The sequence below is a fragment of the Sturnus vulgaris genome, chromosome 11 (assembly GCF_052056855.1).
Source record: "Sturnus vulgaris isolate bStuVul1 chromosome 11, bStuVul1.hap1, whole genome shotgun sequence".
NCBI classification, from domain to species: Eukaryota; Metazoa; Chordata; class Aves; order Passeriformes; family Sturnidae; genus Sturnus; species Sturnus vulgaris.
In genome coordinates this window covers 16,461,309-16,475,188 of record NC_142253.1, presented here as the reverse complement: position 1 = coordinate 16,475,188, position 13,880 = coordinate 16,461,309, and the positions used below count along the sequence as shown (strand labels likewise).

The 13,880-nt window shown below is 41.2% G+C and overlaps 1 protein-coding gene across 11 annotated transcripts in view; it reads right to left on the bottom strand.

Moving 5' to 3' along the window:
* DOCK3 (dedicator of cytokinesis 3) overlaps positions 1–13,880 on the bottom strand; it is a 186,951-nt gene that overhangs the window by 41,916 nt on the left and 131,155 nt on the right. For 8 of the 11 annotated variants that reach the window (XM_088171614.1, XM_088171615.1, XM_088171610.1 and 5 more), the window contains exons 23-31: positions 13,120–13,290; positions 9,495–9,687; positions 8,441–8,568; positions 7,335–7,481; positions 5,246–5,344; positions 3,069–3,163; positions 1,552–1,627; positions 536–636; positions 202–260 (exon numbers count right to left, since the gene is read on the bottom strand). In XM_088171614.1, coding sequence (XP_088027740.1) covers positions 202–260; positions 536–636; positions 1,552–1,627; positions 3,069–3,163; positions 5,246–5,344; positions 7,335–7,481; positions 8,441–8,568; positions 9,495–9,687; positions 13,120–13,290 — 1,069 coding nt within the window. Of the gene's footprint in view, positions 1–201; positions 261–535; positions 637–1,551; positions 1,628–3,068; positions 3,164–5,245; positions 5,345–7,334; positions 7,482–8,440; positions 8,569–9,494; positions 9,688–11,795; positions 11,883–13,119; positions 13,291–13,880 lie in introns of all 11 variants that reach the window. The other 3 variants (XM_088171612.1, XM_088171611.1, XM_088171617.1) reach the window with 2 other exon arrangements.

Sequence of the window (13,880 nt, the reverse complement as noted above, 5' to 3'; positions counted from 1 at the left end):
ATTTGTCATCTCTATCAGCAAATATTTTATTATTTTCCTCTAGAATACAGTGCAGAAGAGAGTTTTGGTGAGGGAAATGCTTCTCTTCAGAGAAACAAAGGATTCTGTGATGCCACAAAACATTTTAAAAAAATTTAAAATCTGTCAAAAATGTGTTTTTCCTTTGGCTTTGGTTGTCAGGTGAGAGAGGGAAAGGCTTACCCAGGTTCTGCCACATGCTGAAGAGCTCATAGGCCATCATCACTCTCATATCACCATACCTGAGAGACAACAGAGTCAGAGCTGCCCAGGCAAGAAAAACTTGCAAGGCAGTGATGTGAAAAAATAATCAAATGGTTAAAAAAATTCAATTCACATTTATGTCAATGTAAGAATATCAAACAACTTGACTAATAGCTGGTTGCTGTATTGGGAGATCTAGTTATTCATTTCCCAGGCATTTCCACATCCCAGCTTTCATAATAAATCACAGAGAATTATGGTAGGAAAATAAGGCTCTTTTTTGAGGTGGGAACTCAACAAAACATATCCTTACTTATCCAGAATCTTCTTCCTCTTAGGTGGGGTGGCATTTTCTAGCTGGAGACTTGGCTGGTTTATGAACAAAACTGCCAGGCTGAAATAAGAGTTCCACACCTGTGACAAGAGAAGGAATTTTAGAACATTACACGCCAAGAGTAAGTTTGAAAGAAGTGGAGAATGACATAGACTCCTTTTGAAAATCAAGGGATAACTTCATCAATATGTCTCTTGCTATGGAGATACAAATTAACTCTTAAGAGTACAAATGGATTATTTAAACCCTGGTAAGAACTGAAATGAGAACCCCCACAAAAGCAATGCCAGTGGGTTTTCCTCTTCCCTTTTCTTCTTGAGCATCAGAGCTCAAGAATGAATAAACTTGGTGACATCAGCAAACTTTCAAATTGTTTCTCTGTAGGTTGAACAGATTTTATCTGTCAAAAATTTCCAGAGATCAAATTATCTCATGAATGAGACCCCTATAATTTGGTCTGTTTTCCCAAAGAGATGAGGTTTTTGCCAGCTTGGTGTGTGCACTTGTCCCCAGCTGCATGTCTGGTAGCTCTTCCTTACTAACACTGAATTTTCTGCCCAGCTCCAACTGCATCAGACCCAGGGACAAAACTCCCTAGGATTGTATTCCTCCAGGTTTTGTGTCATCAGCCAGAGACAACTCTGCAAGAGGAAGTTTATGAATTCCCCAGCTTCAGGAAAAGCATTGCCTGAGTTTACATTGCATTGGCCATCAGTCTGGAAGACAGCACACTCCATTAGCCCCATGCTTATGGAATTATTTGTTTCCTTTATGAGGGACTGAATTTTCCTGATTTGATCTCACACTGTATCTGTTCTGCTTCCCATCAATTCCACAGCAGATTCCATTCCTGTCCTTTATCAGTTAGGTCATCTTCCTGACAGACACTCTAATAAATGCTGCAAATATCATCAGCTAATGCAGAGGGCAGCTCCTGTTCCTTTGTTACTGCTGGGTTGAAAAGATGTCAGAACATTTTCTCAATCAATTCTTACTTTAAAATCGAAGTCCGTTTCTGCGAAATTCTTATGCAGGGCAGAAGACAAGTACTGAACTGTTGTAACTATGATACTGCAGCCAAAAACAAAGAAAAGAAAACAAAAAGAGAACATTTGAATCTGGAATACAAATTATTACAGTGATTGGTGGTGCTGGTTTTACTATAGGTACAAAGAATAGCGTTCTTTGTGTAATCTCTGTGATATTTACACAGAAGTCATCGTTCTATGCTTTAATGAACAATTTGTGCTAATTAATACAAGATTATGAACTTTCACTGTTATTGTAACTTTTAGAATTTACACAGGAGCCTTTAAAATCCTGTCAATTTTGCATGACTGGGCCATAAGACCACAAGGGAAATGGAATAATACACTCCTTTTCCTCCTGTTCTAAGCAGAAACTTTTTTTTCCCCAGAGGAGAGTAACTCAAAAAGTTTGAGCTGTCTTTGTTCTTGTCTATACAATGGTTCTTTATCTCACTGTCATTCAACTCAAGATATTTGTGAGTGTTTTGCCAATTTTTGGTTCCATGTTATTTTTTGTTGCTGGCTACATACACCTTAGTGAAAGGCAATTAAGGCACATGATAGATTAATAAATGGCATGTAGATAAGGCAACAGTAGTATCTGTGTAACTGTCAGTCTAATGCTTTGTGGCAAAATTATGCCCAAGGGAACAGGTAACCTGCAGCATCTGAGGGAGCTCCTGTTTCAGGTGGATTTTTTCTTTCCTTACAGAACTTCATTGAATCTTTATGCTTGAATTACTGAAATCCACTCCTTTCACTTCTCATTAGCAGGGTGGACTTGCAGAGCATTCAGCTCAGCTGAGCAAGCAGCCTTGAGGAGCATTTCCATGGTGCTTCCTCAGAGTGGGAACGCTCCAGCTGTCATTCAGCCAGTGGCAATCCCACAGCTAGTTTAGCTAAGGAAACTAGTGAATAATTCCAGCCACCCTGTGTTCAACACTGCTGCTGATCCAAAGAGCACAGTGCTTAACCCAGCAGAAGAAAGAAACTGAGATAAAACAGCATTAAAATGGCAGAAGGAACTGAATTGAGAGAGAACTCTGTGTAATGCTTTGGTGTCATGGCTAAGGTCTGCTCCCCCTTTTCCAAAATACCCCAATGCCTCTCCTGGCTTGGCTAAGGAGGGATTTCATGGGGAAAAACAGATGTTCAGTGCAGGGATTGCCTGGGGCAAGGGAGTGAGAGGCTCATAAACAGCCCTTGGTGTGGGGAGCTGGGCTTTGCCCTGTGTGCTGGAGCTGCTGGGCCCCTCAGGGCAGCTCCTTCAGCTCTGCTTTTAACTCCTGGCTCTGAGAATGCTGGTGGAGTTTAACAAACCCACGGACACACAGGTTTGGTGCAGAGTGTTACAACAACAGCAGAATAAGCACCAGCACTCCAGGATTCCTGTCTTGATCTTCACATCTCAGTTTGAGGAAAAACACTGCCCCCAGGCTTTAACTGCCACAGAATGGCAACACTACACCTGCTCCTCTACTTACTTGCTGGTGAGCAACCTCATCACCATCCAGTCTCGAGGAAAGACACTCATCTTCATCAGGTTCCGAAACACACAGAAAATCTTCAGGAGGAACTCCTGCCACACAGGGAAAAATAAGTAAAAATCAGCAGCAGTTGCAAGTGAATCTATTTTCTTGATTGTAAGAAAGACAATTAAGCTAAGTGTACCCTACTTATATTGCAAGGCCATTCACCTGGAAACATGGAAGCAACATACATTGGAATATGACTCTATTCCTTTTGTTTGCATCTAAAATACAACATCCAGCTTCTTTAAAATCATCACTTCTACAGGGAGATGAAAATGTTCCCTGTGTGCATCATTGTAGCTGACTTCTCATATTACCACCCAGAGTTCCAGTGTCAATTTGCAGCTATTTTCAAATATACTGGACTCATAATCACTTTTTAATGCATTCATTTTATTAATTGATCTGTCCAAATTTCTTTGGACTTATGTCACGATTTGAGAACTAACCACACCCCAAGCCCAATAAAACTCCTACACAGGCTTTCTAAAATAGTAACAGAAAACCCCTTTTCTGGCAACACACAGCAGCAAAGAGCTCTGAGACACATTCAGCTGAATGTTTGCTTTCCAAAAACAAATCCCCAAACCTGAAGACGTTTCTGGTTTTTGATTACCTGCACCTCCATGTCTCTACAGAACAGTGAAGATTAAAAGGGACAAGTTGCTGGCCTTGCAAACTATGATTTTGTTGTTTTGTTTTCTTTCCAGACAAAATCAAAATAGCAGAGAAACTGGCAGAGCAGGAGTTCTTCAAAACCATACTATCATTATGCCTTAATGGAGGGTGTGTGAAGAATATCTTGGTGTAACTGAGCTCGGAGTAAAGCATTAGAAGCTCCTTGACTTTTGGTCTCATTTTGCCCAAAGTGTAACAGTGGTAAGTGAATAAAATGTCTTTCCATGCCAGAAAAAGTATTGGAAATATTTTAGCAGCCATATTTGATGGGAAAAAAAGAGTAATATATAAGTTCTTCAGCCTTTATGGTACTCTTGGAACATATACTCGGATTATCAGAGATACAACAGTTCTTTTGGGCATAAAGACAAATTTTAGTTCAATGACCTTTACACAGGTCTGACATAAGAACTATAGTTTAGATGGCTTTTAAAATATCTATTAAAATTTATTATGAATTAATTTACCCAATCATTTTCCTTTGACCAATTTGAAAGTTATCAGAAAGGCAGAAATCTCAGATAACTATCAACCTGAGATACACTGAACCCTGCAACCTAAAGATAAGAATTTTATCATCCCAAATTAATCTCCCTGATTTATTCAGCTTCTCTATATGCACACAAAACATTTAAAACCTGAAAGTCTTTCCAGAAAGGACTTCTCATTGCTTCTCCATTTCATTTGTTAAGGTAACAGAAATTCCTGCCACGTTACATTGTTCTTATTGTGCATATTTGAGTGCAATGCTAAACAAAATAGTTTTATATAAAAACTTGTCTTTATTTATAGGATTATTCTGCCTTTTAAACAGGCTGTTTCTGGAGATACTCCTCTTCCCCATCGAAGCTGAGGTAAGAAGTTCTGCTGGTGTGAGAAGTGCCATTTCAAAATGTCAGGGGTCTGTGCCCCTCACCAACCCCTGCTGTTCATGGAGAGCCCTAATTTAAGCTGATGTTCACAAAGAAGCATGCAGCAAGTGGAGTGGTAAGGTTATAGCTTTCCCAAAAAAGATTTCATCTGCCAGAGACATTTGTAACCCCCAAAAGGCCTGAAATTCTCTTCTGGCATAAAATCAATACCCTTTGTAAGAAAGCTCCAGTGCATACTGAACATGTAGTAAAATGCTATACAACAACTGACTTCACATTCACACGATTAAAAAAAAAATCCTGTTCCTCTGCCTGTGTTTTATATGTAACAATTACAATATCCTTCATGTCCAATGACATCTATCCTGAGACTTTATTTGCTGTTATAAAGATAATTTGGTGCCCTGTGGTCTTAAATGTGTTTTTGCAACACTACACCAACGATTCTAAAAGTGAAAGGAAGGTCCCTGAACAGAGTGCCAGCAGATGGGAATGATCAGGGCAAGTGATGCTGGAGGGATTCCCCTCTGCTCTCCCATTCTGAGGGAATCACCCTACAAAAACCACATCCTTTGGTACCTTCAGTTCATCCTTGCTTTGGAAGTTGTCCAGTAAGTGCTGGAAGTGAGTGTCTGACATCTGACGAAGCAAAGATAAAAGGCAGGAGACATATTCTCCCTGTTGGCCAAATGAGAAACTCTCATTCAGACAATCTGAAATTTCATAGATACAAAGCTTAACCCGGGGGAAGGTATAAAGGGAGGGGTCTGAAATGGCCCCAATGCCTATGGGACATTGGCATGCACAGAGATTGAAAGTACTGCAGATTAACAATTCCTGAGTTACTGTTAATACAGGGAAACACCTCCAGGAGGCTCCTCCACAGATGCTGGTTTTAAAGGTCGTTTAATCAAAGTTGTAGTTTAATCAAAAAGAATTGTAAATTATTAATACCGACATTAACAAATCACCCTCCAAGCATGCAGGTTTTGACAATACCTTTTCTATGTACTTAATATACAGTGTCTGGCAGAGGTGTGACTGCAGCTCATGCCAACAGACCAGCAATTATTTGAACTGAGTGACTCTGATCAGTAAAGCAGTGACAGCTTGGGATCAGGCTGGGCTACAGAAGGTGTCTGGAAGCTTGTAAATATATGGCTTATTAGTGTTCACCAAGTTCTGTGCTGTCAAAGCTCCAGTACTGACAGGACTGCAGTTAGATTTCCTGAGCACAGTCTGGGTAAGCCTACATGAGCTACAATTACATTTCTGTAATTCTGCAAAGCAGATGCACCCTAACCAGTTACCACAACATCCCAAAGTGTTTTCCAAAGAGGAGCTCCCCCATTTTACAAATCTGAAAGCAAAGCACAGAAAAGTTAAGCAATCTGTCCAAGAGAAAAGCAAAGGGGTGCCAAAAATATCAAGACTGGGTCTGTTGACTGCCAGTCCCTTGCACAACACTATTTTTTTCTGCAACAGAGAAATTAATTTGGAAAATGCACAAATCCAAGCCATGTCTAATAAAAATCCACATATCACCGTGCTGTGAAATGTAAATTGAGGAGTGAATACAAGGGGCTGTGCCTTCTATTTCATTGTTTTTCTAAATGGCTCAAGCCTCTACCCAAAAGCTTTGTCACGGGTTGTTGCAATAAACTTTCCAGGGCTGAACTTCACTAGGAAGAAAGATGTGCTTTTCTGTGTGGGCTGGCATGTGGTAAACAGCAGTAAGTCAAATGGCAGCAATAAAAGGAAACTGAGATATTACTGGACATTTGCAAGCCAGTGCCTTTCTTGTCCTGTCTCAAAGAACATCTTGTTATCTGAGCTAACAAGGCAAGATCCAACATTCTCTCTTGTGTGAGAAGTGCCCCTTAGTGCACATCTTCCCCCAGCAGCACTGCTGAGGTTTCAGCCATTTGCTAAAAAAACAAATCTAAAAAAAGGATGCTCTGAACAGCAGCTTAACATCCTACATTGTGCAAAAGCTGCATTAGAGACTGACAAACAAAAATAGGTTAAAATAGGCTGGAATAGAAAAGGGCAGAAATCCAGGAAAGAAGGTTGAACAGCAAAATTCTATTATTTTTCTTCTCTTCCACTGCATGTCAAAGAAAAATTTCTTCCCTGTGGCTAAGGCTGGCAGCCTAGGTAAAGTGGTGGCTTCTCCCACCAAGCTCAACAGTTCACTTGACTGAGCATCTCTTAATTTCTTTTGAAAAAGTATGCTGTGTTTCATCTGCATGAAATAATCAATGACCCTGCACAGGAGCTCTCCAGGATGTTAAGCAGAGCACAGTCATAACTTAAATTTTGGGGATCACAGCCTGAAACTCATCATAGCCCCTGCTGATACCACCTTAGGGGTGAAATCCCAGGCAGCTCCCCAGTATCTCAAGTATTAAGCAATAACTCTCAAATCACAGCTGCAAAGACAAACAAGAAAATATTCTGGAAATCCACTAAAGCTTCCTGAGCTCCACAGCTTCCTGCAGCCCTCACTAGTGCAGGGAGGAAGGAATGGGTTTGTGGCTTATTAAGGGAAAGAGACAAAGCCTTGGGCATTCATGCAGCAGAGATGATGATGAGGTGCCAGTGGTGGTGAGGGACTGAACCAGAGGTTAGAGAAGCAGGAAATAGAAACTGATTGTTAGTTACTAACAGTGATTTCTGCTGTGCACTGCGGGCAGCGCTGCCCTCTTACCGCCTCCTGAGACTGCGATTTACTCATGATTGTGAGCAGAGTTTGTAACAGCACATCCAGGAGGCTCTCCACCATCATCTCAACCTCCTCCACGACATCTCCCTCCTACAGCAAGAGGTGAGCAGACAGACAGTTAGAAACTGGAGAGATGGAACGGGTAAAGACAGTTCTGCTGAGTCAGCCATACCACAGGCTTGCTGGGACAGAGAACTCCAGAACAGGTTCAAAGAAGTACAATCAAACTCCTCATTGGTACCAGATCCTGTTGTTCTGTCAGTGTGTGTGTGTGTGTTACCTTGACAGTCTCTGATGGAAACATTCAGGGTCACAGCCATAGAAGTTAGTCTATAATCAAAGGCCTAGAACACAACAGGAGCAGATTATGTTCAGGAACCTTTACTCCATGGCAGTATTATTTTAACTTATTTCCATGATACCTTTCATCTCATTCCTTTCTCACAGAACCATGACTTGTAATTGGAAATGCACATTGGTATGAATTATATTTAGCATCATGAGCTTCCTGCTTTAGTCAGGTGGGGAAACTTCACCACCCCCTCTTTGTGAGCATTGCTTTACATGATCTAGTTATCATTTGAGATCAGAGTATTATGACCGTCAAAGCTGGGTGTTGAAACTCAGCAGCAATTTCCAGAAGTAAGTGGGATTTCATAGATTGGATAATTTTAGAGTATTCTTTTAATACGAACCACAAAGTGCTAGTTACTGTCTCTTACAGAACTGTGAGTCCTTGAGCTGTGCAGAACTTTTAAACTCCACTGACATCTAAGTTCTGGGCTTGCATGACAAAAACTAAACAGTGTCAAAGCTGGTGAGGGTGTATGCGATTTCTCCCTCCTAACAGCAAGCACACTGTGTCACCAGGATGCTCTGAGTCACACACAGAGCCAGACCCTCATTTCAGATGTTCTCCTGCTGACAGCACAATCTCGTTTTTAAAAGGTTCTTTGAAAAACCTGCATTAACCTATAAAAAATGTCTCACTCTTCATTTTACTCCATCAGCGGTGCAAATAAAAAATTAAAATCAAGTAGCAGATTTACCAAAGAACTGGTCTTGATAATGGAGAAGATACTACTGAGAATCCCAGAGCAGATTAGCAGCTCCTTCTGCTGTCGTAGGTGGAGGTGAATGTGGTGAAGGACTACAGGCAGCAGGATGCGCCGGGACTCTGAATGGAGGAAAATAATTTCAAATGTAAGGAAAGAAAATATTTACAAACAATTACAATGGATGGTTGCAACAAAATTCCGTGGTGTTATCATTCTCACCTTGTACTGAGTACAATAATTTAAGTGCACTAACTTGAGGTCTTCACTACAGGAAAGAGAAACCCAGTGGAGCTTTCTATCTTCCACTTTACCTTTGTAATTTCTTTCATTCAGACCTTTATGTATGAAATACACTAATAATCTTCCCCCATTTTCCACAGAGCTCTTAAAGATTTTTAAAAGTTCTGTTTTTAAAGTATATGTAAGCAATAATATAAGTATCTTTAAGTAAAATTTTAAGAATTAGTTACTAAAGTGTTGAGCTAAAGAAATACTAAAGTTGCAATACAAAGATTAGAGATACTGTAAAGGAATTTGGTGGGTTTCTCACACGATTATCCCCCTTTTCTCAGGCATAAGCTGGCTAAAAAGAAGGTTTTCTTCCTGTCTATGATAAGAGCAATGCAAAGTCTAAAGTGAGATTTGGCACTTTTAATAATTGACTCGATTTTTAAATATATGTTTATCAACCTTTAGTAACTACAATTTATGCGTGATGGATTTATAAACATTTCCTACTATAGTGAAACTTGTTAAGTATTTGTGTTGAACAGAGTTAATAGAGTTGCAGAATGCTCTGAGTTGGGACACACAAGGGTCATGGAATCCAACTCTGAAGTGCAAGCCCTTGTGAAAAGAGGAATCAAACCCACAATGTTGGCTTTACTGGCACCCTGCTCCAACCAAGGAGCGAACGAATGGATTTCTCAACGATGCTGCCAAGGGAAATAATTACCAACATTACTGGCATTCAGCAGGGAATTGTTTCCAACAAAGCCACTGCAGAAGCACCCAAGGTGGGGCAGCAGGCTGAGCCCTGGCTCACCTGAGAAGGAGAAGAGGCGGCTGTCGACCGTGCGGGCGATGGACTGCAGCTTCACCACGTCCATGGACTGGCCGATGTGCACGGTGCTGGGCATGCTGCCCAGCGTGCCCCGCACGAACTCTGCCACCTCCTGCACCGTGAACATCTGCAGCAGCTCGTCAAAGATGGCAGGGAACGAGTTCAGCAGGGCAGCCTGCGGGTACAGGAGGGAGCTCAGCACCTGCAGCTCAGTGCAGGGAGCTGCAAACAGCAGCAGCACTGAATGAAGGGTCTGCACAAAGCTACTACAGACTGAGCTATGGCTGGTGGTCATGGCTTGTGGCACCTGGAGCTCAGAGTGAACAATAACCAAGTGCTGCTGCAATAGTAAATCTTAGGATGAGTTGTGCAGATAGATACAGCTTCAAAAAGCTGTATTTTAGGATATAGCTTATAAAACAGAAAAAAAATTGAGATATCAGAGAACAGAACATAGTCCATTTTTGTTGGTTTACTTTTTTCAGTTAATATGACACTTACTTCTGATGAGAGAGTTCTATACCAATTGTTTGTATTAAGCAACTACCTAAGACAGTTCAAACACTTTAGAAAACATCCTGAAGTGAAGAACCTGCTGACAGACCCTTAACCAGCTCTGCCATGTGACATTCCAGGATTTTTGCAGCAGGGGCGGGGTGTGAGTCCACGTGAAAGAGGCATCACATCATGCGAGTGTGCATGTGATTCTTGCAGTAACATATATTCCCAGTAAGCTGGAGCTATCCTTGAAAGTGTTTCTTAAAGTGCAGAAGTAGTATCAGCACAACGACAAAAACCTCTTCATGTCTTATTTCCTATTTTTCAATTAGTTTTTTCACAAGAGTAGAAAATTCCATGCATCACCCTATGCTCAAGTTGTGCACGCTTGGTGTAGTATCAAAGAACTGCCACTGCCTCTAATGTTTTAAAATTCTTCCCTTCCTCTACATCCTACCCAAGCTCCACATCTGCTTCCTCACTGTAACTATTTAAATTTCTAGATGGTTGCTGTCTTGGACCAGCCTCACCTCCACTCTTCCCTTCCTGCCATTCCCACCACCCTTCCCCAAAGCTCTCCACACAAACCCTCCAGTGATTTCCTGCAACGAGTTCAGATTTACCAGACTTCACTGCAGATCTCTGCCCAGCTTTGCCCTTCCAGAGTTTCACCACTGTCAGTATTTTCCTTTTCCTTTGTTTTCTATTGCATAAACATTTCTGTATCTCTTCCATACTGACATGACTCTCCTGATCCATATAATCCCAGCCTCTTTCTTTGCCAAGTCTTTTTTCCTTCAACAGTGAAATTTAATTAATAGTATTTGAGCAAAATCAAGATATTTTTACAACTAACATTGTAGAGCTCATTAAATTATTCTGAATATGAATTTACTTCCTTCTTCCACTCATTCTCTCTCAAAATCTTATTTTGTTACAATCAACTCAGATTACACAAACCCCTACAAGGCCTCCTGAGTGTTGTCACCTATTTTTTCCTGCATACCTACAATGCACTAACAAAATAAGTAAGTATAAATCGTTTTCACTAGCTCCTGGTACTCTTGGAAGGCAGTAACAGCCACAAATCCAGTCACTGTCTTTATCTTTGGGATAATAAAAGTGAAATGACAATATTGGCCCAACAAATCCTTACAGGAGTTTTCCTAAACTTTCTGTTACTTATAAAGCAGGAGGATTTCTGTATAACCCCAAGGGTAGGCATGGGATCTCTTCAGGAAGATTTGGAGCTGTCCTGAGGCAACATCATTTCAACAGTTCCTTGAAAGGTCCCATTATTGCACAACACTCCAAAATATGCTGGAACATTACTCATGTCAAACTAATTGCCTGAGAGGAAGGAAATCAGTTTTACTCCCATTGCTGTAAAAAACTGAGCTACTGAGATCTCTCAAATATCCTGGAGAAGAGGACAAATGTGAGGGAAATTATGTTTGCCAGGGCCTCGAGCATTTCTGTGGGAATTTACAATTGTCCAGACTTCCAGAACTAGTAATCAAATAAGAAACAAATGCTTGGCTCCCTGAACAATTTAACTTATAATCTTGTGTACATCCTCAGTTCTGTCTTTTTGGTGTGTGGATGCCATAAACTGCTCCATGAATAACTGAAATATTCCACATCTCCAAGTTTTAAAGTACCAGCCACTTAAAAAAATCCAAGTTCAGTTCATATGCAGGAAAAGAGTGTTTGGGGTAGGGAAAAGAGATTAACTGGGAACATCCACAATGAAACACTCGAGCAGTCTTGGGAATCATTACTTACAGAATTAAATGTCGGCCTTGTTGTGCCCCCACATTTTTGTGGGGCACCTGTCGCGGCTCCGCTCGCCTGCCCTCCAGCCTGGGGGGCCTATGGGGCAATGGGATCAGGGGGCAACACAGTGGCAAGGGGGAAACAAAAAGTAAACTTTTCAAAGATTCAACAAGGACAGGGTTTACAAATTATAAAAGTCCAAAGTAAGAAATACCATAGTGAGAGAAAGGAGGAAAAAAATTAAAAAGAGAAACAAAGAGAAAAAGGGAAAATCCCCCATCTTCAAAGTGACTCTCCCTCTGTATCTGGGACCAACACAACTGGAAAACATTCAGCAGATACTGTTTCCATTCACCATCACTTTGTCTGCAAAATTCTGTGCACTGTTTTCTCTTGTTCCTGGCTCATCATATTATAACTACTAATGGATGATTAAATAAAATATTAGAGCAGCTGTTCTCAAATCTTTCAGAGCAGCTCCTTAAGAAAGAGATCACTCCACTGGCAGCTTCCTGAGCCAAGCAGAGTCACTGCTTGGCTGCAATGTTCACAGCAGCTGCTTCTTTGGCAAAATACAGCAGGTGTTCCAAACATCTGTAATTCTGCATTAGTGATTACAAACCACCTTCACGTTTCCAGGGAGCTCTGGGTGCTCCATTCTGACATTCTCTGAGCAGAGGCATAGAACAGCATGTTTGACATTTAAAACTTAAATGCAGGAGTATGTAATGCAGTACAGTGGTCTTTAAAACTGAATCAGAACTCAGCAGCATCCTTGCTAACTTGGAGTATTGTCTTCAGCCCACGTGGAATCTTCACAAAGTCCCCTGGGCCATATTCAGTGATGCATTAGAGATGAGTATGGGCATCACAACATGTTTGTGGTCAGGCTGCACATGCTTCTGACTGTAATTTTAGCACATGCTGGAATTGTATATCTGAGTGCAAATACATCAGTTGAACTTATCACTGTGATGCTGCTGTGACTGTAGGTATTGATTTGAAGTACTATAATGAAGGAGTTATAAATTCTTGAGGCCAACCATAAGACATAGGAACGAGAGAGACTTGAAAACACAGTTCACTTTTGTGAACAGCAAAAACTGCATTCTCATATGAGAAGTCACTTCCTCCTAGAGTGCCCCCAGTCCAGCTCACCTGTGCAAAGCCACTGTCTAATGCCATTCATGGGTGTCTTGTTTTCCAGCACCACCAGCTTGTTAGGGGGGAAAACTCCCCTGACCTGCATTTAACCCCCACATGCCCACACCTCCTACCCGTGCAGGAACAGCTGCCTCGTGCTTTGCCAGTGGGAGTGCAGGAAATAGCAAACCTGTGTGAAGATGAGAGTCTCAGAGCTCCTGCTGTCCAAGCTGAGCACAAATCTGATGGACTGGAAAAGCTCCTGGATGCTGGAGCGGAACTGCTCCTCCTCCATTCCACAAGTAGCTCTGGAGTAAAGGATCCGAGATTGGACAATGAACTTGAAAAGATATTCCAAGGCCTTAAGGAGCAAGAGAGGAAGGACATCAAGACAGAGAAAAAGAGAGAAAGAAAAATAAAGGAGCTTTAAGAGAACCAGGAAAGACTCTACATGCATAATAACTAAATTCTTGAGCTTTAGAAAGGAGAATGAAAAGCAGGTTTTATAAGTTACATAATTCAGTTGAGGAAGAGCTACTCTTAGGGAACCATTCTCAACCAATAATCTTTGTTACTTGCATGTCCCACTAACAGAAAAAGCATGCATTTACATCAGAGACAAATCTAAGTTACATAATTTGAGGAAAATTTTGGTCAAGGTAAGAAACTTCTGATTTTCTCATGACTTGGCACAATGATGGGAGTGTCTGAAGAAGCTGTTCTGTTTCCTTTCAACATTTTGTAAATAGTATTATTTAGAGCTGCATTTATTTGGCAGCAATGACCACGAAGAAAACATATTGTTCTGAGCAGCTGTAACAAGTCACTGCCCTATCAACAGTTCTGAGACACCAGCCCAGCAGGGTGACTCTTCACACACCTCCTTGATACTGGCTGTGCACAACTGTCAATGCCAGAATGCACCAAATATCAGGGACATCACTCCTTCCC